We start from the raw sequence: 27,524 nt of genomic DNA, 5'->3' as shown, positions 1-27,524 counted from the left end.
TTTCTTGCAACTGCCAGCAAGGGAGGGCTTTCCTGCACCATGGCTGAGCGAGATCAAACTGCTGAGCCCCAATGCCTTGTTTTAGACGACATCAGCGAGAGCCGTTGCCTATGTTGGCGGCAAGTCTTTCACTGATGTCCTCTGGCATCATCACTGATATCCTCTGACATCAGTGCATGGAAGTGGGGTTGAGGAGCTGAAACTCGCCTAGCACATAACGGAGGCAAGCAAAGCATATCCGATCAGCAAAAATCAAACTTCCTTAGTTATGGCCAATTGTCTCTGCCAGGATTTCATGCCCTTGTTTGCTATTTGAAAGACCTGTGATATTATACAGAAAAGTGCACGGGTTACTAGAATTAGGTATTTTGTGGTAAAAGGATATAACTTCTCCTGAGCCAGTGAAAGTTACCCATTCTCAGAAGATCCTTATCTTTCATCTCATCACCTCATGATGTTATCCAGTTTCCCAGTTGCAATTAATAACTATTTCTAGCTTACACATAAAAATGAATTACATATTGTATACGGTATGCAATAGTCTTTGTTTCAGATTTATATTGATCATGGGTTTTTTGCCTCGTTTCTTTTTAACATAGCATTAAGAAGATGGTTTTTGTGCAGGGTTTTTATTTCAAGGGAATGTTACACTCTTTGGAGCAGTTGTGATACCAATCATAAAAGTTCCTTTTTAGTATTCCCCAAATATTTATGTGTCTCAGCCCCTTTGCACCTCAGGCAGTATCCCCCGTTCCCCCAAAGGATCTTTTTACAGCATGTTTAAACAATATTTTATTTGGGTCAGTTTTTACATTCTTCCCACTTACCGCAAAATATCAATTTGGAATGTACTCCCCCCCAAAAAAACTTTCTATAAATAATGCAAGTTTTGTTTGCATCTTTTCATACATATATTTGCAAACATGGGGATATAGGATTGGGCTTAAAATAAAAAGACTTGCCTATTGGTTGGTATTATTATTGTTGTTGTTGTTGTTGTTGTTGTTGTTGTTATTATTATTATTATTATTATTATTATTATTATTATTATCATCATCATCAACATCTGTTGGGCTGCTCAGACATTGCTCTTTATTCATCTCCCAAAGAGTGACATCAAAATTGATCCTCAATTATTTATTTTTAATTCTCCTCAGTTACCCTCACCACATGCAGAAGTGGTCGTCTGTACTAGGAACCTTCACAACTATTTAAGGAGGATTCTCGTTTACCCTAGTTATTGATATTTAGAGTGATTCCCATACCCAGAATAAGATGCAATCCCGTGCTCCCATTTGTGTGATCACTTCTGTACACCATGAGGGGAACAGGAAGGGGAAATGCAATGAGTGATGGGAGCACCATCTGAACAGATGCTCTGTTTTGTTGTCGTTGATTTTTGGTACTGATTTCATGAAAAGTCACCCAATTCTTAAAACTTGAATGCTTGTATCAAGAAGGATAATCTTTTAAGTTCCTTTGCATGGTGGTCTCTGCATAATTCTAGTTGTGGAGTGCAGAGTTCTGTGGTGCTTAAGCTTTGGTGACCTGCAGTTAAGGAAAAAAAATGTGTCTAAACGGATTCATGGTAAAAACCGGTCATTTAAGGGGCCAGGGTTATGGAGTGGCATAAGTTCCTGTGCCCCTCCCCTTTCTTTATTTGGCAATTTTAAGTATAGTCAACAATTTTAACTGAGGTGTAGGAAAACATATCTGGGCGATAAATCTTTTTTTCCGTTTCTCGTAGTACTTGAGGCATTGAGAAAAGCAGCCTATGTTATTTGTTTAGGATCTTAGTTCCATTGCTTTAGTCCTGCTCCTGTAATAGATGTTGATAGGAAAGACATCGCTGGTGGCTATTGCCACATGAATTACACAAAAGACATAGGCTAAAATGGGAAAGAAAATGGGTAAACATCAAGTGCCTATGTCTGCAGAGGCAATTTTCAAAAATGGTCATTGTCCAACCTCTTGCAGCTCCTTTATCATGAACTATGGTGTATCAGGAATAATTTTCCCATGCAGATTTATTATAGGGACTGGACTGTTTTACTTTTTTGCAGTCTAACCTTTGACTGATAATTCATATTAGTTTATAGTAATTATAGTGCTGCATGGATGTGTTTGGAGTGTTATTAGCCGATTCCTTGCTATGCGTTCTAAATGGTTACTGAATTGATTCCTATCCTTTCTCTTTAGTTTTAAGAGATGTCTGTCATGTCACTTTGACTCTCAAACACTTAAATACTTACAACTTCCGTTGATGTGCTTCAGTGATAAGCACAGCCTTCCATTGTAAACTAAACTGCCAGGCTTCGCATATCCTGAATGTGCAAACACAAATGTGTTTCCAACTTAGAATAAGGTTGGTTTGTTATAGGCAGCATGATCAATCTTTCAGGGGAAACCTTTGACACATTCTAGGTTCCTCTCCGAGGCCCTGGTCCTTGGAGTTAACTAGTTCACTCAATCCACTAAGCCCAGACTTCCAGTAGTGGTCGTCAAAATACCTGTCATCACCTACTCAATTCTAGAGAGCAATAGGATTCTTTATTGTATACATTCACACAAGACATGTGGTTTGAGAATCCTACCAGAACACAAAACACTCATTTTCTCCCTCATTGCACCCCCTTCACTCCCTGCTCAGCTCCACTCTTTTTTACACCCCTTTTATCCATCAAAGTCAACTCTGACGTTCTATATCTGGGGCTCGCTTCACTCAGAATTCCATCGCACTCACCTGTTGTCCATCATTCTTCACCCAAGACATTGTTACGTTGCGTTATCAGAAAACACTTTTCCGGTCTCCTGAAATTCAGGGGCAGATGTATTTCTTACCATGAATTGGCACATTTGAGGTCTGGTTTTGTGCAACTTCAGCACCGAGAACTATGGTTTTGATGTTCAGACTTGGTAAGTACCAAGGGACCTGGTACAGTTCATCCCCAGGGTCTCCATACGAGAGGACTCGGGTCACGTCACAAAGGAAAAAGAAGAAACACTATTGGCCAAATTGCTGCTTTCATAAGATTCTGAGGCTAGTGGCAGAAGATGAGATTATTTGTAACCTCAGTTCCCAACATCCAGTTGCCATAAGAGTACGGTCATGCACTAATGGCAGGCACAGCTTTTCTAGAAGGTTCCTGAAGCTCAGCAGCACCTGAGATCTTTGCTCCACAAGTATGAATATGCAGAACCACAGTTACTGGTAAGTAATTCTTCTTTTCAAAAAAATAAAAAATGATGACAATTTTATCACAGTGTGAGAAAAGAGAATTTTTTGGGTTAAATATATATATATGTTTCGCCGTTTATTAAAGATTATTAAGTTAAAGTCAGTGGTTAATATGTTATTTTATCTCTTGAGCCACGCTACTTTTTTACACATTCTCTCACACATATATAAAGATGGCATCTGATATGTTAATTACTTTAACATAACCCCCCCTATTTATTCATTTACCAGTAACTACTTTGCAGATTAATTTGAAATAGTAAATGTAAGTACATGTCAGGAGTGCAAGAGCTCAGTGCGCGTGCATTCTTCACGAAGTGCTCAAAAATTAGCGCGGGGACTTTGCAGTTCATTTAATTGGAAGGGAATGTGCAAAGCACTGACACAAAATAAAAGTTCAAAAGCACAATAATTTCACAGTAATAGACTCTGATCCAGTGCTGTTTCTGCCCATGAGGTGCCTTGCCTGGCTTGAGCCAAGCTGAATCTCTTGGATATGAAAGGGCACTTAAAGCAATCTGTCAAAGCATGACACGCATTTTGGCCAGGATCCCAGAAGCTGCTTGGGGAGTAGTGGGGTACCTGAAGGTGCCTGGAATTTCAGATTAGAAATCCTGGCAACCAGAACCAAGCACATCACTCCCAAATCACCATAATGGTTTGCCAGAAAAGAGGGAGATGTTCTCTCCTTTGCTCAGGCGCCACCGATGCAGCTGGCTATTTGCTAATTCTGCAACTTCTAACCTAACTCTTGTCAAGTGACACAAGTTGTTCTATAAACCCCCTAGGGTCTGGCTGCCTTTGCTAAGTAATTTGTCCCATGAGTGACAAATCTATACCATGTTTGCTCAGGGATGGTGGGCTTGGTCCTAGACAGACAACCCTGATTTCCAATTGCAACGAACTGCCAAGGCATTCTGAAACCAAAAGACACCTTTTGGGTTGGACACTGATATAGTGCAGGGAGTTGCAGACAGAGAATGGAAAGGCAAGTCCCTGTCTGTACACATACAAAATGGCGTTTCTTGAAAGCACTATTCAAAGCTAGGAGGTGATATGAAAATGAATAGTCATTCCATGGTTGCAATTGGTATGCAATACGGCATTTCCTTTCCATCCTTACCCAGTTTTATGAAGTAATGAAATGATAGTTGATATTGCTTACCGTGGGAAATGAATGCATTCCCCTCCCCTCTTTCTTTCTAAAAAATAAAATTAAAAAATCCCTTTGATGGGAAGAGGATCTTGCTTAGAAAGGGGGATAATTTAAAATGCAACAGGATGCAAGAACATTTGCCATGAAAGGACTCTATGAAAAGAACTGGCATGGGTTAAGAAGAAGCCCCCATACCCTATATATATATATATATATATATATATATATATATATATATATATATAAAATAATAAAATTTGTCCCTGGGAAAACAGCAGCAGTTTCTCTTGCACGGCTCAACAGCAGTTAAACTCATTCTTAACAGATAGGTAGCCGTGTTGGTCTGCCATAGTCAAAACAAAAAAATTTTTCCTTCCAGTAGCACCTTAAAGACCAACTAAGTTAGTCTAGTTACTAACTTAGTTGGTCTTTAAGGTGCTACTGGAAGGAAAAAAATTTTTGTTTTGACTATGGCAGACCAACAACTAACTTAGTTGGTCTTTAAGGTGCTGCTGGAAGGAATTTTTTTTTTTTGTTTTGACTCATTCTTAACGTTAGACTAAGACAACATATTTACTCAGGCGTGGAAAGTAATAGGATGTTATGGTGTGTTCCTAGAACATTGAATACAGATATAAAGATTTATTTGAAATTGTACATTAGGGTGTACAATTAAATACATTTTAATTTTACAGTTTCTTCATCATGCTCACTTTCCTATGGTTCTCCTGCGTTCAGCAACAGCAAACTAGTACAACCCCAGCTTTCCATTAAAACAGAAGCGCTTGGACCCCCTTCGCCTGTTCTTCACCTTCCCCCTGCCGGACTTCCTTGTGATGAGGAACAAGTATCTTCTGCAGAATATCCTCCTCCTGGACCTCTGCCATCTTTTGCTATCTCCCCATCTTCTGGACTTGCTTTCCCTGGAATTCCTTTAAATATGGGGCCATCTCCTGATGGGCCTTTCCTTATTAGACCCCCGTCTCACGGTTTTTCTAAAATGGAAATCTTAATTTCAGAACTTAGAGAATTAAAAGGGGAGGTACGTAGTGCTGTTCAGGAGCTGAAAACCATAACTGGACAGCTAGGCCAGCTGCTCACCTACACAGGACAGAAAAATCCAACTCCTAAGGCACACGCTGAAGGTTAAGCCCTATTTTTTCTCCCCTTGAGAAACATTCTTTACCTGGAAAATGCATTTATTCAGTAAGGGTTCCTTTCCAGGATGCCCATTTGATTGTGTTAACTGTGTATTCTGTCCTAACGAAAGCATGACCAAAAGCTTCTTTTAAGAGAGTTATATATCTATATTCCAGTAGCAATTTGTTGTACTGTTGTAAATATTTAACATCTTACAATATATCCTAATAAATGTATACATGCATTAAACACCAGCCTTTATTGTGTTTTTATTTCAAGTTCTTACCTTCAGTTCTTGCTTTCCTAAGACGAATCCCTGCAAAGGAGCGGGTATATGCTGGGAGGGCTGGAAGTAGCATTGTTGTCTATTTTTTAAGAAAAATCTTCCTGTAACTTGATTGTGTGTTTTTTTCCTATTTTGTTTACAACATAAAACAAAACAGAGCAGGGGATAACAGAAGGGACAGAGAGGGAAGAGATCTATAATAAGTACTGTATACAAAGCATTCCAAATCATTTGTCCATTGCAGAGTTTGTAATCAGAGTCTTTGTAATCATGACCTGACAGGTAGATGCCTTCCGTATACCTCTAGCTAAAATAAACAACCAACCAGGTAGGGCCGTAAGATATTCTGGCCGTTGCTTTTATTGGAAGGTCAGTTCGCCCAATACTGGTAGGCTAGTTGTTACAAGAGCTCTGTATGTAACAACCGGTGACTGAGTTACCTTTCCATCCTCTTCCATCCCAATCCCTTTTCCTTTTGTGTTGCGTCTTTTTAAATGGTAAGCCTGAGCGCAGGAATTGTCTTATTACGGATATTTGTAAGCCGTTCCGGGAGCCTTCCCCCTCACCCCCCCAACTAAAGAAAAGAGTAAAATCCTTTCAGCAAACCCCTGTAAGAGGTTCCATGTTGCTGGAATATAGTTCAAAAATATGTTCATATCAGATAACCAGGTCAGTAGCTAGTTATCCAGATAGAAACCTCAGTTGGAGAAAAAAAAGGAAAAAGGCACAGGTAGTCATCAACTGTTTTCCTGCTGCTTTGAATTTAAGGCAATGGACACTTCTGATCATCTTCAGCAATGTCTGTTGCCCCTGGAGAGCTTTGGGAATGCAATTTTCCTCCTCCTCTCAGTTGATTGGATTCAGAAGCAAAGCACTGTAAATACTTTCCCCGTCTCTCCTTTACTCTGGGGTTGCAGCGCTCATTTCGCTTTATTGGCTGAGGGAGCTGGCGTACTGCTTCCGGGTCATGTGGCCAGCATGACTAAGCTGCTTCTGGCGAACCAGAGAAGTGCACAGAAACACTGTTTACCTTCCTGCCGGAGTGGTACCTATTTCTCTACTTGCACTTTGACATGCTTTCGAACTGCTAGGTGGGCAGGAGCAGGGACCGAGCAACGGGAGCTCACCCCGTCACGGGCCTTTGAGCCACCAACCTTCTGATCAGCAAGTCCTAGGCTCTGTGGTTTAACCCACAGCGCCACCCGTGTCCCCTCCTCAAAATACAATATCTCAAATTATCTGATCGCAAAAGGCGCTGCTTTAAAGTCAAACCTACAATCAACCGCCCTGAGATCATCTGATGAAGGGGCAGTATATAAATTTAACTAACAACAACAACAGCAATAATTATAATAATAATAGCCAGGACTTTTTTTTCAGCCGGAACTCGCTGGAACTCAGTTCCGGCCCCTCTCAGGTGGGCGCCATTGCCATTATAAAAGAATAAGGGAAGCGTTCGTGGAGAGTTCTGGCACTTCTTTTTCTAGAAAAATAGCACTGATAATAGCCTAATACTCAGTTCAACAATGGCTTTCTAGGGTCTCAGCCAGAGGTCTTTGTCCGTTATGTCACCTGAGGACCAAACTAGATATGACATGGGAGATCTGTTATCAGAATATCCTGTGATTTTTAGGGATTTTTAAGCTAGGGGCAACTGCATATTTCCTGTCATAGACTTAGATTAGGAAGCAGCATGGGAGGAAAGCAATAAATATCCCTCCCTCAGCATCACTTGAAAGCAGCCATAGGGGGATGCTAATTTGTAGGCAAGTAAAGAAATTGCTGCAAAAAATAATAATTAAAAAATCGCCCTACATTTGTCACTCAGTTTCTGAACATAAATTTATATCTTGATACTGTAATATTTACTACCGTATTTACTCAAATGTAATGCACATCTTTTTGGGCCTAATTAACGTCACGAAAATTAGGGTGCGTGTTAGATTTGGTGGTGCATTACATTCGAGTAAATACGGCAATTCGCAGACACTGAAGACGGTATTGAGCCATGGTTTGCTCAGGGCAGTCATATGTTTATTCCCAAGGGGGAAGCAGTTTGGGATTTGGAAGGAATATCTATAATCTGATTTAGCCAAAGGAAATGTTATCTTGATGTATGAAATTAAAATTGATTGCAATAATATAAGCATGCTTAAGTTTAAATCTGGTCTTTTCTCCTTTTCTCTCTCTCCTGTTTTATGTCTGTCGCTGTAATCATCCACAGTTTCCGAAAACTGCTACAGTTTCCGACAATTCAAACATGTTGACCCAGATTGTTTTTTTTTTAAAAAAACCCTATGAATATAAGATTTTTTAAAATGCTAACAGAACATTGTGGCCCCAATCTACATACGAGCCCATAGTTTTTAGTAGTCTTAAATGTCCTTAATTGTATTGGATTTCAAACTGGGTCTAAATGTGCTGCTTTAAAATTCATTTCAGTTCTTCAAAGGGATCTCCTAAAATGGAAAATTCAACAGCAATCCAATACACACTTACTTGGGAGTAAGTCCTATATAACTCCATAGGGCTGTATTCTGCTGTTAGTAGTTTTTCAAACTGGCTAACACCAGGACAAAAAAATACTGATCTTACTTGATTGATTTGTGCTGTAGACCAATATTTCTTAGATTCTTAATACTAATACACTGCACTCAGTAGCTTTTTTGTTTAGTTTTTTTTTTTACCCTAGAGGCATTATGAACCTCAGTGATACGCCAGTTCTTAATGGACAAACAACATATTAGCCAGTATCAAGTGCAATATGTTTGGCTTTTACAATTTAATTTCCTCACAGCCACCAAGGCTTTGCTTTTTGCTTTTAAAGTTCTGTCTCTGTCGGTTATGAAATTATCTGAAGAAATGACCTAGATGATGTAATCCACAACATTTTTCTGTAGTGTATAAATCTAATAGCCTGTTGTTAGTTTTAGGTAGGATTTTGTAATCGGGTGTTCTTAACATTGCAGAGTGATCTTGCTAGTACAGTTGTATTATACGTATATTTTCCAGCATATTGATCCTTCTAATTTTTGGAGAACATTAGGAAAGAGCTCATCATCATGACAGACAGGATGAGGAGGCTGCCCGAGTGAAGGCCTGTGTAATTCAAGGATCTCTTGGAACTGTATTACACCTGTGTGTACTTTGTGGTGCTGTGGTCTAAACCACTGAGCCTCTTGGGCTTGCTCATTGGAAGGTTGGCAGTTCAAATCCCCATGACGTGGTGAGCTCCCGTTGCTCTGTCCCAGTTCCTGCCAACCTAGCAGTTCGAAAGCACACCAGTGCAAGTAGATAAATAGGTACCACTGTAGCGGGAAGGTAAACGGTGTTTCCATGCACTCCGGCTTCCAGGAGCGGTTTAGTCATGCTGGCCACATGACCCGTAAAGCTGTCTGTGGACAAATGCCGGCTCCCTTGGCCTGACAGCAAGATGAGCGCCACAACCCTGCAGTAGCCTTTAACTGGACTTCACCGTCCAGGGGTCCTTTACCTTTTACCATACTTTGGTAATGGATTCATAATGCTCCTTTTTAGTAGATGTTTACTTGAGGTCAGCTTTGCCTGCATCATGATTGTTTCTCCAAGTGCAGCTTATATGCGGGGAGTGAGGAGGGAATTAAGGGACAATTTTGAATCCAAACCTGTCTCCCAGTTTGGGCAAAGTAACTTTCCTGCCCATGTATAAGCTCTGTACTCTGTACTAACAAACTTACATCAAAGTAAGGTAGTCCATCTCTTTCCTAGACATATATGAAGATGACGTCTTTTACTGTTCATAGGGAAATTAATCTGCTGGCAACTCACCAGTGCTTTATCCAGCACCTGAAAATGCTAAAATACAACCCAATTTGTAACGACCTGTACTTGGAGTTTTAAGTCAGCGAGGGGTTGTTTTTTATGTATTTAGAGTCAGATACTAATCTGCTCCCCCCCCTTTTAAAGAGTTTTCTTAGGTGTAAAAATGAATGCTCCCTTCCTGCTTAAATTAGGGAAGACTGAAAAGGAATAAATATTTCAGTTAGGCTGGCATTGCCTGAAAGAGTTGGGTCCATTTGCAGAAGGTGTAACACGTGTTGTTTTTTTTTAAGTATTACTTTTGCACTACTTGAGAATTGCACAAAAAAGTGAAAATAAATCGATAGATGATGTTCTGATTGCATAAGACCATGCACATCCTTTTATGCAAGAGGAAACAGAAGAACTGTGATAGGGCGTGCTTATTACAGCACTTTGAACTCTTGCACAAATGTTTGTGGAATAACTCCTATCTATAGTCCTTCTGCTTATTGTTCTTTGGCTTCAATATAGTGCTCCTCGCAGAGAAAGATTTCGTTTAATTAAGTAGCTTGAAGCTACGACTAAATGGAGGTGGATTTGGGAATTAAACCGGGCTGGCTGCAGTAGATGCAAAACTATTTATTCTGCGCCTGTGCCCCTATTCCTTGGTGGCTCTCCTCCTGTAGATTCATGGGAAAGTGAACATGTTGTGTTACTGCCTGTGAAAGCCGAGCAGGTGTCCAATGCAGGCAGGTGGATCCTTGAACTCTGCCTCTCTCACAAGTTGACTCCAGGAATGTTCCATTAACAGGTGGCTCACTGATTGGGGCACCATGTGACATTTATCGAGGGAGCTCCTGGGATGGCAGACAGCTCCGTGCAGAGGCAGAGGGTCTGTGCTTTTGATGAGGAAATTGCAGAAACTCATGTCTCATTAGTGTTTCCTAAGGTTCTTTGGAAGCAAACAACAGTTTAATTAAAGTCTGACGTAAACACATTTCAGCACTCCTTCCCCGCAGCATTTTATCACATTAGAATTGATCAAAATAGTTGCCTTGGGCTGACTTGAGCAGATATACATCTGGAGCGCCATTTGTGCAAGCTGCCGTTGAGCTGGCTACATACATTATGCTTCACAGCAACTCTCTCTCTCTTGCCTTTCTTTGTAGATGGAATTACCTTGTTGGGAGATGAGTTGATCTAATGTTCTCTCCCCCCCCCAATTTGCATAAGCCTTTATCTCTTTGATGTGCTAGTGTTTTAAATTTATAACATAACGCGGTCCAGACATGCATATTCTTTACCTTTATAGTATTATGCAAGAATAACTTCCAAGCTTTTAATCTAGCCATACCTCCATTTAATTCCACCACCAACTCACACCAGTTTTATTCAGAGACATGTATGGATGTTATGATCTTGTGTTGTATTAGCATAATGTTCATTTCTAATTGGTGTCAGCTAGAGATGCCAGCACTTAAAATCCTGTAGAGAAGCATTAATTGTTTATCTCTCCACCACCCCAAATGAAGGAGATATATATGTGGTTCCCATTTTCTAGTCTTCTTGACACAGTCCTGTTGCATATTCTTTTTCAGTTACTCTGTATTATCAATATATATATTAAACCGAAGATGTAGAATGGATTGTTACATTTTAACAGAGCATCAAAAAGATACTGCAAGAAATGTAATTTACAGAACATTAGTTGATAAAACCAGTGCTGAAATAAAAATTGTAAATTGAACAAATGCTGCGGCTGGTTGTGTAATATCTCAGTACTTAAAGACTTGGTGAAAAGAATAAGCCTTGAGCCTATGGAAAGAATAACATTGTAGATGCCTCAATCTTCAGTGAGGAGGGCATTCCACATTTGAGGCACCAAGAAAACCTGTTCTCCTAATGGTCTATACTTGGATTTGGGACATCCTTCAGAACTTAACAGCTGGGCAGGCTTTCCTTCAGATATCTGGGTCTCAGGTTGCATAGAGCTTTGTACATCAACAGTATAAACAACATCTGGTTGGCCACTGTGAGAAAAGGATGTTGGACCAGATGGGCCATTGACCCAATCCAGCAGGCTCTTCTTACGTTCTGAAGAACATCAGCTTGTTGAATTGGGCCTGGAAGTCCATTGCAAATCCCGTGGAATTGCAGTAATACGATTCCAGCTGGCTAACCCGCTAACCTGGCCACCGCATTTTGCCGCTTCTGGGTCATCAGTGAGGGCAGCGCCAAGTAGAGTACATGCAAAAAGCAAGATTTACAGTAATCTAGGGAGGTTACCATTTTAGTGCTTTTTGCCCTCAAGGTGGCAGTTGGGTGTGGAGCTTGCATCACCCCCCTCGCAGACCATTTTAACGGAATGTCTTCTTAGCGCTGAGATTATATAAGTATGAAAAAGTCGCCTTGCCAAAAGCAAATATTTATTTAATTTTATGAAGCAAATGTTTATAATGGCTTTTGTGCTGGAGTAGAAAGAGTGTTGTTGTCTAGCAAAACGAAAAGGCGCTAACCAAAGAAGAAGGGCGCTGCTATTTACAACTCTTGTAGATGCAAGTTTATGTTATTAGATACTGATTTCAGTTATATATTACAATGAATATTCATTTTTTCAGTATTTTGTCTCACTCTTCCATGTATTTCAGGGCCATTGTGCTCACATCAGCTTGGAGAAGTCAGTTAGGCTGAGAAAGAGCCCCATGTTCTCTTAATCCACAACTCCTTAAAATTTACACAAGGCCAATTAATACTTAGTTTGTAAAATGGCTTTTTATAGAGGTTTTCCTCTATATCTTTTGATACGTGCAGGTGTTTTTTCTGGAATAATATTGGAGACACACTTCAAACTACACTCAAAAACATTTGTGCATCTACTTCTCTGTCTACTCCCAGCAAGTGGATGGGTAGGCAGTCTCTGAAAACTGATCATGGGAAGTGTTCCTCCAGCTTGCTTCCTGCTCATTTGCTTCACATTTCTAAGATTTCTCAGAAAATTCTTGGAGTCTTTCCAAGAGTTTTCTGAGGTCACTTCCAGATGAATCGTATATTGAGCAGGCGTTCGGATTCGCTTTTGCAAAATTGTGGAGGTTTATACGCTGTTGTTGTCTAGTGGTTGTTATGCTCTACTTTTCTTACCACAAAAAGTCTGGATCGTGCTGGAAGTTGCTTTATCTCAACGAACACACCGCTTATCTTTGCTGTGGGCTATGAAGGTGCACTCTTATTCTTCAAATGGCATGTGTTGGCATCTACCTAATTGTGTGAAAGATTCACGTCAAAGTTCAACATTCTGGAAGCGGCCTTAGAGAGAACTGGAAAAGACGCTTGAGTCTTTGGCAGCTTTCTGCCAGCCCCCAAGTTCTCCATAATCAGTCTGCCTTCTCCCCCAAAATCTGCTCAGTTTACAGAGGCCGCGAGTGATTGCAGGATCATTTTTTAAGACTGAAGTGTTTCCAGCAACAATGAAGGATTCTGAGCATACTTAGAAACTTCTGTTACTGCCAGGAAGCTTGGGAGCGGTGCTATCCATTCTTCCTGTTTGGGTGTACTGAACAAGAATAAACTGAAAATTTTGGTTTTCAGGGCCACAGCGGAAATGGATGGCTTAAGAGTGAAGCTTAATGTTGCCGCAAGTCCCCCCTCAACACACACAGACACATACCCCACAACACACACCCCACAAGGTTAATTTTAGGAAAGGGGGCAGTCAGTGGCTTCATCCTATTGCAAGCCAGACTGAAATTTGCTAGGGGTCTGGGCTCATCTCAAAATTGGCTTTGTCAGTGGAGTAGAACCACTTGAGGTTTATAACCCCCTGCTTTTGTGTCAGGCTCACCCCAGTAAAGTCTGCCTGGTGCCAATCATTAACGCTGCATTTGTTCCAGGCAAAAACTTAACACTTTTCTGAGACGTTTGATGAATTAAGATGTTTTTTCTGCCCACTAATGGCACATTTTCATTGCTGAAGTTTTTACTGCTGTTTTGTTGGGTTTTATTTGGGTCACTCTATGGCTTTAAATATAATGCAATGTTCTTCTCTTTTTATTTTATACTATGCTGTATTCTTTTTATTTTTAAACATTGCTCGGAGTCCCTTCGTGTGCCGGGTGACTGATAAATAAGAATGATGCTATGTGATCTCTGGGCTAACATATCTATTATGTCATGTCGTCACTGCAGATATGTCTTCTCCTACAATGAAGAAACCCGAAAAGCCTTTGTTTAGCACTACATCTCCCCAGGATTCTTCACCAAGACTGACCACTTTCCAGCATCACCATCCAGGGATCCCGGGAGTTACACACAGTGGTGAGGATGCAAGAGGGATGGAAAAACTCTGAACCCCGAGCTAGTCTTTCCCCAGCCACAATAACAGCCCTTTTATTGACTTAATGCTCAATTTAACGTTCAGCACAAAGTTATATGAAGGAAGAGATCCTGAGAATTTCAGCGTGCTTTAGCTAGAATAAATCTCTTGAAACCAGGGGTGGGGGATGGGGGACGGACTTTCACAATCCCACCCCACCCCAACATATCTATATTATATGTCACAGAAGTTTATTCACTGCTATATGATATAGTTTCCTGGGATGACAAATAATCTCAAAATGGATGTGAATCTGTAATTCTATGTTACCTGTTAGATATTGTTCCTCCCGTGTTGAAATTAATTATCATAATGACATTCTAGTGATAAAGAGATTATATGCAGAACTTGAGTAAAATTATTTCCTTGAAAATAAGTTCAGAATATGAATGAATGAATAAACTTTATTACAGTCACAGACCAGCATAAGAGAAACATGTGAGTAAAATAGCAGTTAGGATTTAAACAGGTAATTGTTAAAGCAAATAAGAACAAAGAAACAAGCATAGGATAAAACATGTGAATAGAGTACAAGATTAAACACAGATAATTGATGAATAAGAACTGATAATTAAAACAGATAAGGACTAAAAGACACGTGGTTCAGAATAAAAATAAGGGCATGCTTAGGTTATGAATCACAAAGGCTTATAGTATTGATAACTTCCTGAATTTAATCTTTCCTTTTCCAAGGGTCTTTCCATTAGTAAGCCGTAGAATGCATTCCATAGGTGCAATATTAAATTAATAGCACAATCTCTTGCATATTTTCTTGGAAATAGGTCTCATTTTGTCCACCCATGTAAATGTGTGTAGGATTGCAGCCAAAGACATAGCATGCAATTTGAACAGGTTTATTTCAAAGGCTTAAAAAAGGGTGTTCTGAAAGGGTGAACTATAAATAGGAAAATGATTTCTCTTCAACACAGATTTCCTCAGTTGATAGCAAAATAGTTCCTCTCTGTTTCCTTGCTACTGATGTAAACGCAAAACATGGAAGGATTATTATTATTATTTTCTTAAACAACTATCCCTTAGTGTTGCATATTTAACCGCCACCTTCTTTACTAAGAGAGATCCCAGAAGGACCTAACAACCATCCGAATCTTCTCCTTTGGGCACATAATACCCCGAATAACTGCACTGAAAAAATAATGAATGGGATCTAGAGGAAAGATTTGTATCACATTTGTATCTTTTTAAAAAATAATAATTGAAAGCATCTCCTTGAAATTGCTTCCAAGCTTTCTCCCTGTGTTCTACGAAACAAGCATAATTGATAGTTTAAAAAATCTTTAGTATTTTAAAACTGACTCTGCCACATAACTTACAGGGTCTTAGGCTATGTACACAGCAAGGTGTCCCCTCTGACCCATGTTTAAAGCCTCTTATTTATGCTACTGTTCACACTACAAAGGGAACAGGGTGCCAATACACTGAAGCTGACACACATGCGTTGTCATCAGCGCATGTGCCACAGCTTCCTGAAATGCACACACCTCAGCCTAACTGCAGCTTCTGTTTTCCAAGTGGATGGAAGCTCGTTTGAGGCACAGAACATTGACCAGAAGTATTTTCCAGGAAATACATCTGCATTGTGGCCAACAGCATGTGCACTTGACTTCAAAGACCAGCGGTGGGAGGTGTGCTGGAGCCAGTGTCAGCAGTAATGTGCACACAGCATTAGTATCAACTTTGTCTTTAACTGAAATGCTGAAGACAGATTGTTGCACTTAGGAGAGCATCATCATAAAGTTTTAAAGCAAAGCACTTAATATCTCATTAGCTGCTGGAGTTTTGATGCAGCGATGCGCTTGGGAAATCTATAGATACCATGGACCACTTTCTCCCTTTTGTGTAACATTCCACAAGGGTTGTCTAGTCCAAGCCCCTTGCAATGCAGGAATCTTTTAGTCTCATGCTTGACCAGCTGAGCTGGTCACACATTATCCCCTTATATAAATAGAATGTGATTATTGTGTACAATAATTGTGTACAATAATCACATTGTGGACGCGGGTGGCGCTGTGGGTAAAACTTCAGCGCCTAGGACTTGCCGATCGTATGGTCGGCGGTTCGAATCCCCGCGGCGGGGTGAGCTCCCGTCGTTCGGTCCCAGCTCCTGCCCACCTAGCAGTTCGAAAGCACTCTTAAGTGCAAGTAGATTTATAGCGGGAAGGTAAACGGCGTTTCCGTGTGCTGCGCTGGTGCTGGATCGCCAGCTGCAGCTTCATCACGCTGGCCACGTGACCCGGAAGTGTCTTCGGACGGCGCCGGCTCACGGCCTCTAGGGCGAGATGAGCACGCAACCCTAGAGTCGGACACGACTGGCCCATACGGGCAGGGGTACCTTTCCCTTTACCTATTGTGTACATGCTCTGGTCCATGGGGTCACGAAGAGTCGGACACTACTAAATGACTAAACAACAGCAACAAAGAGACATAATTTCCATGCCTGGTGCAACAACTCTGTAGTAACCAGATATTATGTATTACAGTGGTTTTAGACATTACATACAATCTTGATAGATAAATTTGTAGGGCGCAAGAGAATTCAAGAAAAAAATTATGTGTAATATACAATACTATACATACTTTTTTTCTTGAATTTTCCTGCACCCTACACATTTCTCTATCAAGAGTGTATGTAATGTCTAAAACCACTGTAATACATAATATCTGGTTAGATAATATCTCATCAGAAGGTCAGCAGTTCGAATCCCCGTGACGGGGTGAGCTCCCGTTGCTCGGTCCCTGCTCGTGCCCACCTAGCAGTTTGAAAGCACTTCGAAAGTGCAAGTAGATAAATAGGTACCACTCCGGTGGGAAGGTAAACGGTGTTTCCGTGTGCTGCTCTGGTTTGCCAGAAGCGGCTTAGTCATGCTGGCCACATGACCAGGAAGCTGTACGCCGGCTCCCTTGGCCAATAAAGTGAGATGAGCACCACAACCCCAGAGACGTCCATGACTGGACCTAATGGTCAGGGGTCCCTTTACCTTTTTAATATACGATACTATTTTTGTTCAGTACAGTTATTGCCATTGGGCAAGGTATTTTCCTCAGCCCGAAGTTGAATATTCATTAGTATTTTCACAATGGGGTGCTAATTATTCATAGTGTTATTGTTTAGGAATGCTTCCCCTACCCCCAACATACTGTATTGGCCTGAATATAAGCCACACATTTTGGCCCAAATTCTGATTGTGAAAAGTTTATATTTGCGACTTTATGCCACCGGCAAAATGGCACGGCTCCCCCCCTCAGGAAGCAGCCCAGGAGTGTGGAGCAACAGTGCGCAGGCCGCCCACCGCTTGAAGCCTCTCTTACATCAGATGAGAGAAGGGGAAAGGGGGGGGAGACCACCGGCAAAGCAACACGGCTCCCCCCCCAGAAAACAGCCCGGGAGCGAGGGGCAACGGCGCCCGTCCTGTCCAATGCTCCCAAACCTCCCCCAAGCCACCAAACTTTGCGGGCGCAGCTTATATTTGGGTCAATACGATACATTAGCAGGGGCGTAGTACAAAGCATTGTGGAATCATTTGCTAACTCTTACGACTCTTTGTTTCCCCCCCTACAGAAAATTATTTTGGGGCATACTTGATAACTAAAATACGTTTTCTGTACGGCAATAATTTCTATATTTAAAGAAAAGTTTGAATAAAGTATGTGAAATGTGATTATTTGGCCTTTTATGCCTTTAGAAAACAGCAATGGTATATTTAATTAACAAAATTTATAGAACACTTGATTTTAAGAAAACAAAATGTTGTGATCAAATGTTTTTGAGCAACGTGAGAACTAGCCTTTTCTGCAGTGGCTCCTCATTTGTGGATTGCTTGGCGCCTTCATTACACAGCTTTGGCACCAAAAACATCCCTCTTCTCCCAGACCTTTGGTTAATTAAGCAATCTGCAGCCTTTTAAACTGTGTGAGTGGTTGTTAGTTACTGTGGTATGTATTTTTGTGTTTTTATATTGTAAACCACACCATGATCCTCAGATGAAAGGTGGTATAGAAATTTAATAAAGAATGATGATGGTGGTGGTGGTGGTAATGGTGATTTTAAGATGTTGCAGATGAAACCTGTGAAGAAGGCAAGAAAATGGATCATTATTATTATTTGTCTGATATGGGTTTCTCTTGCCATGTCATGGGTGCAAAGTTTTACCGTAACGAAAGGTCCTTAACCAATTCTGTTTTTCTTATCTCTTCCAGTCATCTCAACTAGAACTCCTCCTCCACCTTCACCATTGCCATTTCCACCACAAGCTATTCTTCCTCCTGCGCCATCTAGCTACTTCTCTCACCCAACAATCCGGTATCCTCCTCACCTGAATCCTCAGGATACTCTGAAGAATTACTCTTATGACCCGTCCAGTCCGCAAACCAGCCAGGTACTGTAGCGCGCACACACACACAAAAAATAAATCTGTGAGTAATCTTAGGAGGAATGTGTTCTATGAAAGTTCTTTTTTAGATCTGATTGTTGCACCTGTGGTCTACAAGCTGAGTCTTGCAGCATAATTAGTTCAGCATCCTTTTAAAATTAACTATGGATGGATAAAAGTGGAACGATCACTTGTAGTCCTATTCCAACCACTCTTGCTTTTGTGGATCACAAATTATTATATTTGAATGACGAATAGAGGATAGTCCTACATTTGTTTTTTTCCCCACCCCAGGAGTTCTGAACTCAGAATTATGCCATGGTTTTAGTCTTGTGAAATGATAACTGTGGGGAAACGACAAGGGAATCATTTGTGTACCTCGTCCGTAGTTGACTATGTGAACTTTGGTTGTATACAAGGTTTTCAAGCCTGTGGCTGGTAGAGTGTTCTTACTTTGTGTTTAAGTCGCAACCGTTTATGGCAGTTAATGTGGGTGAAACATAGGGATGAAGTGCTTGCTTCAGGGAGAAACAAGGAATGTGCTAATGTAAACCCCACTAGAGAGAGCAGGCAATCCTATTTATAGACTAGCCAGTGTTAGATAAAATCCTATTGAGTTGCATGCAGCTTTGCAGTGATTTGCATGCATTCGGCAAATCTTTGAACTAGTGGTGGTGGGGAAGTTAAGTTAATAAGCATTGCACAAAAACGGAAGACTACATTTCTAGTTGTTGTTGTTTTTATAAAAAATAAATGTGCAGCAGTTCACATGTGTTTCCAAAGCAGCAGTGAAGTCATTTGTAATGGACTTGTGTACAGCTGTGCGCAACAGCATCAGAACATGTCATATGCAATATAGTCGGACTGAAATATCTGCAGTGTGTGTTATTACAAAGTTCAGTTTCTGGTTTCGCTGTCTTTTCCTCAGTGCTCCTGTCAAGTCCCATAGTTCACATTGGGTGTATTTTAGGTGAATTGCCAGCAGGTATTCTCCATAACAGATAGTAAAGCACATGAAAATGTATTTTAATTTCCTCTTTCCATTATAGTTTGAAATTGTGTTGATTCTGTTTTTAGCACTTCAGTTCGTAAGCTACTTTGCGGTTCCAAAAGATGCGTACAAGAAAAGTTAGAGAGATACAATTAATAAAACAAGAACCTAGATACAGCATTTAATTCAAGGCAGCATAACATAAGTACCGGCCGGGGGGAACCAACAGCTTGACAGCCTGGCAGAATAAAAATATTATGGCTGCTCTCCTAAAGATTACTGGAGTTGGAAGTGTTTCCCCAGGAAGAGAGCTTTGCCCAAACTGCAGCTAGCACTCAGAACGCACTAGTGAATTCTTAGAAGTATCCTAAAATACTATCCTTGAGTTTCAGTTCTACTGTAGCAGGCAGATTCACTATTCCCTGTGCTTTTCAGCCTTCAGGAATGACTAACGCTGTCTTGCCAGAATTGAATTTTAGTTTATTCATTCTCATGCTATCCATTCTTGAATTCAGACTGGTGCTCAAGGATTTAACCATTACACCTGGGTTGTCTGAAAAAGAAGCAGAAATGAGTATGAACCACATATTGATGATACCTTATCCCATAGGTTTAATGTAGACATTCTTCAGCTTACAGATAAGATGGAACTCTTTGCAACAGACCTGCCAAAGTTCAACAGCAACACCCCAGCACCACTTTTGGCAATAGACCTAGGATATAATAGCAGAAATGCCTAGTTACTGTTTTGATTGTAAATCTGTTACTTGCAGATGTGAAAAGACAGAGCATGTGATCTGTATGCTATAGCAATAGAATTTGAGAAAGAAAGAAACTTTTCTGTATTCAATGAAAACTTGCTTCCTTTGGACAGTTCCAAAAGCCGTTGTAGCTATTGGACTTCAATGATGGAACATTCTCATCCCATCCCACAGTAAATGTACGCTCTTACATGCAAATAAAAAGTATTAATAGCCTGATCCTAAATATACTTGGAATTAAGTCTCTCAAATTCCTTTGGAATTTACTTTCAAGTGTGTGGATTGTGTTACAGCCCAAACAATGCAGAGAGTTGTTTCCCTTAGAGTATTAATCCTAATTCTAAATGCTGAATGTCACATTTTAGTTACAAATTGATGTCAGTGTCTGGATTAAATCTCCCACAGTCTCATTCATATACGCCCACCTATTTTTTTGCTTAGACTGAAACGGAATTGGGACACGTAGAAACTGATTTTATTTTGTGTAAAGTTTCCATGAATAATAAAATCTAATTAAGGCATCCATTAGAAATCCTTAATGTTAATTCAGTGTGGAAAATCTAAGAGTTCTATTGTTGTTGTTTTCCAAACTGATGTCTCAATTAGACATTATTAAGCAAAAATATGCAAATTAAAATTGGTCTTTCAGTGTTGTACATTTTTCAACTATTTAGTGATTGCTTTACTTACATTTCAGTTTTGTAGATAATCTTTTAAACCTATCACATATTAGTAAAGTGATAATACTTAAGATTTTCAAGAAAACTTTCAACTTTATAATTGATTTCATACCCTTTTGATGTTCTGCTGACAGCAGCTGATCCCTCTTTAATACTGGGAAACATATATAATTAAGGGGATAATGCTCAAGCACCATTGTGTCTTGAGAGGAAGCATCTCAAATTAAAATAATGATTTACTAATAACTTAAAACAGAATTTACTTTGGAGAGCGGCAGCTTTCTTCCTGTATAATATCAAGATCCCCTGCTTTCAAGTTTTTCAAAAAAGTTTTCATTATAAAGACACATTAGAAGAAGATGGCAAGGGCAAAACTAGCCATTCTGAATGTCAAGCAAACTGGCCCATTGCTACTTTATTGGAATGTTAGCATCTTTTCTCTATTACAATTTTTTGTTCAATAACTGCTAAGTTCTTGCTTGTTGGTTTCATGTAATCTAGATTCCACCCCTCTCCAATATATGCAAGAGTTTCATATTTACCTGTTACTCGGGTCTTCCAATACAGTCCATTGTCTACCTAGCTGCTCGATTCTAGCACATCCCTTGCAGTTGTAAGCGCTCTGTGCAGTGCGGTTGTGAAAGTGTCGTAGTGATGCGACATTGCTAGTAATGCATGAAAAGGTCTCCAAAGCAAATGTTTCACTGTAATTTTTAATAGCTATCCAATTTTAATACCAGTTAAAAGTGCTCCGCTGCTGACAGCGACAGAACAAGCCGATCGGGCGCCTGGGGTGGCTCGCATGGTGGGGCCAGCGAGCGCAGGATGCTCCACAGGGCCCCCAGGGAGTCTGCCTGTCTCCTCCCCCTCAGCTGCCCCACAGCTGAGGGGCAGGCGGCAGGCGGACTGTTTGGGGCAGTGCAGAGCCTGTGGGCACCCAAGCCACCATGTCACTCCCAGGAGAGATGCGTGGCTCGTGCACACTGCAGACCCCACGGTGAGTGCCGCCCGGCATTTTGTCACCCCCCTCAGTGGTGACACCCAGGGCGGACTGCCCCACTGCATCCCCTTCCTCTGCCCCTGCCTGCTGACCACATCAGTATAAGGAGCCTATAGACCTTTGCAAAATAGAGTAGTAAATTGGCCTAGCTGTTACCCGAGCAATTCCCCACCATTGTTGAACCATTTGCTTTAGATGTTAGAAGCATTGCTGTTCTCACCTGGATCTCACAGTTTAAAATATCACATCTGTTCAACCGCAGCAAATGCCATATACACTTACTAACTCATTACAACACTGGTTACCACGCTGTTGTCTTTGATTTGGGATTTGGGGCAGCAACAGAGCATGTCTTCATGGCTCCCAAGGTGGGCACATGCATGCCAGGTATGCCAGCCCAGTCCTCGCCACAACACCAGCCCATTCCGCTTTGCAAGGCTGGCATCGAAGGGCACATAGCTGTTGCGTCCTCCTCATGCCGCTCTGCCAGCGCCCCCCAGATAAATGGCCCCGGAGCCATTGCCCTGGCAGCCCCCCTCACACACTACGCCCCAGATTTGCGTAACGGTTGTTTCAAAACTACAGCCCAGTGGTACACGTGCCCACTAACCAGTTGGGTAATCACAAAAGGAAAAGAAATCTATCCCATTTTAATACCATTGTCCTCTTGAAAACATGAGCCAAATTCATTGGCAAGTGTTGGGCTGGACATTCTATCCATCGACGGACGGAGTGTCTGTTCATGAAAAAGAAATTCCATGAGCAGAAGCTCCTTCTGCTCATGCAATTGAGTGTTTGGATCCAACGAGACAGTTTTTACATAGAGGAAAGGCATACTTACTCTAGTGAATCTCAGACTGTTGATGAACTCTACACTGTTACCTTTGATATTTTTCTGAATTTTGATAAGTTTGGAGACTGGATGAATAGAGATCGGTATTTTAAACATTGGGAAGGACAGACTTCAGGCTTGTGAGATTTGTTTTGTGTTTTACTTATTCCCTGAGATTTACCCACAAAAGAAATATACTTAGAATTTTCTTTTTTCAGTGGTGCCTCTGAGCAGCTGCTGATCTTAGAAGATCAGAGCTGAGTTGCGCAAACAGTACTTTCACACATAAATCCATTACTGGTTACTCCCAAATTTTCTTAATTTCAGCATTCTCATTTACGTTAAGGGAGTCACTTGTCATTGCAGTAGTTAAACTGAGTGGCAGAAATTGCTGTTGATCTACCAGTAGATTCCAATCTGCTTTCTGCCCACCCTTATATTTCTGAGTGCATTGGAGTTATATTCTGCAAGATTGGCATCAGCATGTAAAGTCCTTCGGCACACAATGATGCTAGGAGTTCATTCTGTAGGCTGTAGAATTGAAAGAATTCTTTTTTCTTTGTTCAAAAAGAAAAGAAAAACCACATAGGACGTTTCAGTAACCAAAGGGAATTGTTCTATGCAGTTGTATGCTTTCAGCCAGACAACTACACGTCATTACGTGTAACATACAGATTTTTCTTTAAATAAATTTGGTTATCATAGCTTATAAAAACAGCATCTGTACAAATGTAATTTCAAATTCAGTTATACTCTTCCCACTTCAAAGCATATTCATTCACTTGGTTTTCAGGGATGTATTGTGATAATAGTACTATTTTTCAGGTAACAAAGAACCTAGCAGTATTTACGGTACCTAAAATTGAACTTTCCCTCCTCAACATTTTTTGGTATCACTCTAATTTAGATTAAGATGACCATTCAAGGTGCATCACGTTGCCCACAGGAATTTTGAAACTAATTGCTTTACCACTGCACTGATTATACAGTGGTACCTTGGTTCTCAAACTTAATTTGTTCCGGCAGTCCGTTCGACTCCCTAAACCATTCGAAAACCAAGGCACGGCTTCCGATTGGCTGCAGGAGCTTCCGAAAAATGTTCAGCTTCTGAAAAACGTTCACAAACCGGAACACTTACTTCCGGGTTTGGAAGCCAAGCCGTTTGAGTACCAAGGTACCACTGTTGTGAGACAATCACAGTATTCAGCTGGATATTTTAAGTGAAATCAGTTTAAAGATGCAGAACTAGATGGGGGACTGAGGCCAAGAGAATGGCAGAGAGAGTGGTACTAGGATCTGGTAGCAACTTCCTTACGTAAGAGGTGCTTTTTGAATTTAGTGAAATTATTTTATTACGTGTTATTATGTTGTAAGTTTTAAGACAGCAGCTTTGTGTCAATTCCCACGTAGCAAAGTGGATGACCCCAGTAAACTTTATATGAATTTTTTAAGGTTACAATCATGATATAAGAATCAAAGCTTGTTAACAGAGTTAAAGAGCTGTGTATTAAATATTTTGAATGTCTTGAAGCACTGAAATTCTTAGATATTGTAAGCAGTAATTACTGTATTCAAGCCGTATAGAAGTTTCAGATCCTATTTGTTTGAAAGCAGCAGCTGTTGTGAAATGGGTGACCAAATCAGTAGTAGGCTCTAAAAGTGGTTCGGTTCAGCCATTTAGAGGGTTAATTTTCTTGGTGTGCCTGGAAAGGGCCAGGGTCCATATGAGCCATTCAATTTCTGTTCACTATAATCATTTGGGAACAGTAAAAGGTGATACATTGTTTCAGATAGTGTGGGCCTCCAGCTGTGTCTATTTAATTAATTTGAGCTTGCTTTTTTGGTAACAGAATGCTTAAGGAAGCAGTTGATTCTGTCACTGTTAACCCATGTGTTCCTTGAAACATTCTTTGTTTTTTATATTTTTTAAAAAATATGTTTTGCAAAGGAAATCCTAGTGGATGTTTTGGAGTAACAAAACGTTCCGTGAATACACAGAGCACATAGCAATGCTGCAATTAGGAAAAGACTTCTAGCACAGTTACCAAACTTTTCCAGAGCACAGGTACCATAAATTTATATGTATAATGTATAAATGTATATACACAGTTGTGAAGGTAAAGAAAACAAGGTACTCACAGCCATTCCAGCTAACAGCACAAGCAATCCCCCCATTTAAAACTGTAACCACCTTGAATTATTGCTCTTTAATATTTTTATCAATAGCACAATTTAGAGTCACAATCCTTGGTCCAAGAGGCAGTGGAATAGTCTGTTCTCAGCAGGGTTTCACTCCCTTTGAAGGAAAAAGTCCAGTCTTGGAAGAATCATCTTGGGTTCTGGAGGCTCAAGCAGTAAGACTGGGCAATACCAGCTTTTCAACATCGTGATGTATCACCAGACAAACATTGTGATATAGTGATACATCACGATGTTGAAAACTGGAGGGAGGAACAAACTTTCTTCTTTGGCAATCACTCGTAGCCAAGTAAGATTGTCTTCCATGAACATGGTCTTAACAGTGAGTCCGTAAGTGACTGTGGAGGCCAATTCTGGATCCACATGTCCTTCCACAGTGGTGACATTGGTTTCCGGGTGGGAGTTGATCATGGTGAGGGTTTGCCAAATGTGCCTTTCTCTTAGCATGTTTCTCCTTTTCATCCTGAGTTCGAGCGTCTTCAAAGCCCATGACACCTTTGGTAAAGGCTGTTCTACAATTGGAGGGCTCGCAGGCCAGTGTTTCCCAATTGTCGGTGTTTATACTACTTTTTTATAGATTTGCCTTGAGAGAGTCTTTAAACCTCTTTTGTTGACCACCAGCATTACACTTTCAGAATAGAGTAGTTGCTTTGGAAGACGATATTCAGGCATCCGTACAACATGACCAGTCCAACAAAGTTGATGTTGAAGAATCATTGCTTCGACACTGGTGATCTTTGCTTCTTCCAGTACACTGGCATTAGTTCGCCTGTCTTCCCAAGTGATGTGAAAATTTTTTCGGAGACACTGTTAATGGAATTTTTCGAGGAGCTGGAGATGCCGTTTATAAGTGGTCCATGTTTCACAATCATACAGTAAGCGTTGGTAGTATAATGGCTTTGTAAACAAGCATTTTGCTTTCCCTGCGTATGTCCTGGTCCCTAAGCACTCTGTGCTTCAAATGGGAGAAAGCCGCACTCGCAGAACTCAGGCGATGCTGCATTTCAGCATCAATGTCAGCATCAATGTCAGCATCACTGACCTGGATTTGTGGCACTGCAGAGCGGTTATTTTGCACTTGTTGGTGCAGCACTTTGGTTTTTTGGATGTTGAGCAATATGCCAAGCTTTTCATAAGCTTTGCAAAGTGTAGTACCATGGCAATGAAAATAATAGAACTGGGGTGATAACACAACCCTGTTTAACACCTGATCCCACTGTGATAGTTCGCTTTGAGAGTCATTGTTATCTGTGATTGTTGCTTTCATATTATAATGGAGGAGCCAAAGGATGTTTACAAATTTATCTGGGCAGCCAATATTCAAAAGGACAGTCTACAGGGCATTATCGTTGAAGCCCTAAGCACCATATACAGGGCATAGCTGTCAACGTTTCCCTTTTTTAAAAGGAAATTCTCTTATTCCGAATAGGATTCTTCGCAAGAAAAGGGAAAAGTTGACAGCTATGATACAGGGTTTGCTTTTGCTTTCTGCATTTTTCTTGAAGCTGTCAACCAGTGAAAATCATGTCCACTGTCCCCCTAGAACAGCCTTTCTTAAGCTTGGGTCCCCAGATGTTGTTGCACTACAACTCCCATCATCCCTAGCTAGCAAGGCCAGAGCTCAGGGGTGATGGGAGTTGTAGTCCAACAACATCTGCGGACCCAAGGTTGAGAAACATTGTCCTAGAAGGTCAAAAACCATTTGGGGATTCAGGAAGAGTAGCCTCGGATATTGTTAGGAGACGGTTTGCTAAGGTCCTTCCAATAATTTTGCTGGCTGCAGCTAATAAAGAGATGCCTGAATTGTTTCCATAATCCATTCTATCACCTTTTTTTTTTAAGAGATTGATAATTTTGGCATCCCTAAAGTCTGCTGGGATCTCCTCTCTCTCCCAGATTTTTTTTTATCAGCTTGTGAAGTTGTTGTGTAGGTTCAATTCTGCCCACTTTGAAGACTTCGGCAGGTATCGTTGGCTTTGTTGTTTTTCATTTGGTTAATAGCTGTACACAACTCTCACAGATTTGGAAATACTGCAAGCCCATCTCTAATTTGTTTTTGCAGAATTTGTGAGAGGACCTCAGCAGCTACAGGGGAGTTGTGGTTAAGGAGATGCTGGTAATGTTCTCTCCAGTGTGGTGCAATAGCTTCTTTATCTTTTAATTGTGGTACCATCTGTTGAGCGTAGGGGGCATATGTCATGATTTATTGGCCCATAGATGGGTTTTTTGGCTTTAAAGAAACTCTGTGCATAATGAGTGTTGGCTAAGTACTGGATCTGTTGAGCTTTTTTATCCTCCAGGTGTTCTTTAGTTTTCTGGTTCTTCTTTGAACCAGTCTTAGCATTGGCATAGGGTTTTTTTTTTCTTAGTGGTGCAGTTTCTATCTCTTTGCCAGATCTGAAAGGCCTTCCTTTTCTTGTCAATAATGCGTTCAATCTCACTGTCATTCTCATCAAACCATTCCTGGTGTTTCTAGGTTTGGTATCCAATAGTTTGTTCAGAGGCTGCAATAATGGATGTTTTTAGCTTGGTCCGGTGTTCCTTGATGTTATCAGGGCACTCCAAAAGCATAGGGTCCTTAAGAGTCATTTGGAAGCAATCCCGCTTAATGGGATCTTGAAGAGCTTGAGTGTTCATTTTGCGCCTTGGTTTCCTTCCTTGAAGCCTGTGTTGAGGTATAATCTTGATATCCATTATGGAACAT

At 40.7% G+C, this 27,524-nt stretch overlaps 1 protein-coding gene across 22 annotated transcripts in view; it reads left to right on the top strand.

The window, feature by feature from the left end:
* Positions 1–27,524, top strand: part of NFIB (nuclear factor I B) — a 295,932-nt gene that overhangs the window by 228,827 nt on the left and 39,581 nt on the right. For 21 of the 22 annotated variants that reach the window (XR_014543000.1, XM_083593437.1, XM_083593447.1 and 18 more), the window contains exons 7-8: positions 13,783–13,911; positions 18,185–18,363. Coding sequence is in view for 21 of the 22 variants with exons in the window: in XM_083593437.1 (XP_083449563.1) it covers positions 13,783–13,911; positions 18,185–18,363 (308 nt within the window). In the remaining variant the exon portion in view is untranslated. Of the gene's footprint in view, positions 1–5,089; positions 5,753–13,782; positions 13,912–18,184; positions 18,364–27,524 lie in introns of those variants that run through there. The other variant, XM_083593439.1, reaches the window with a different exon arrangement.

The sequence above is a fragment of the Podarcis filfolensis genome (assembly GCF_964270895.1).
Source record: "Podarcis filfolensis genome assembly, chromosome: 17".
NCBI lineage: Eukaryota > Metazoa > Chordata > Lepidosauria > Squamata > Lacertidae > Podarcis > Podarcis filfolensis.
Note: the sequence above shows the minus strand (reverse complement) of the source record. Positions and strands in the feature narration are given on the sequence as shown.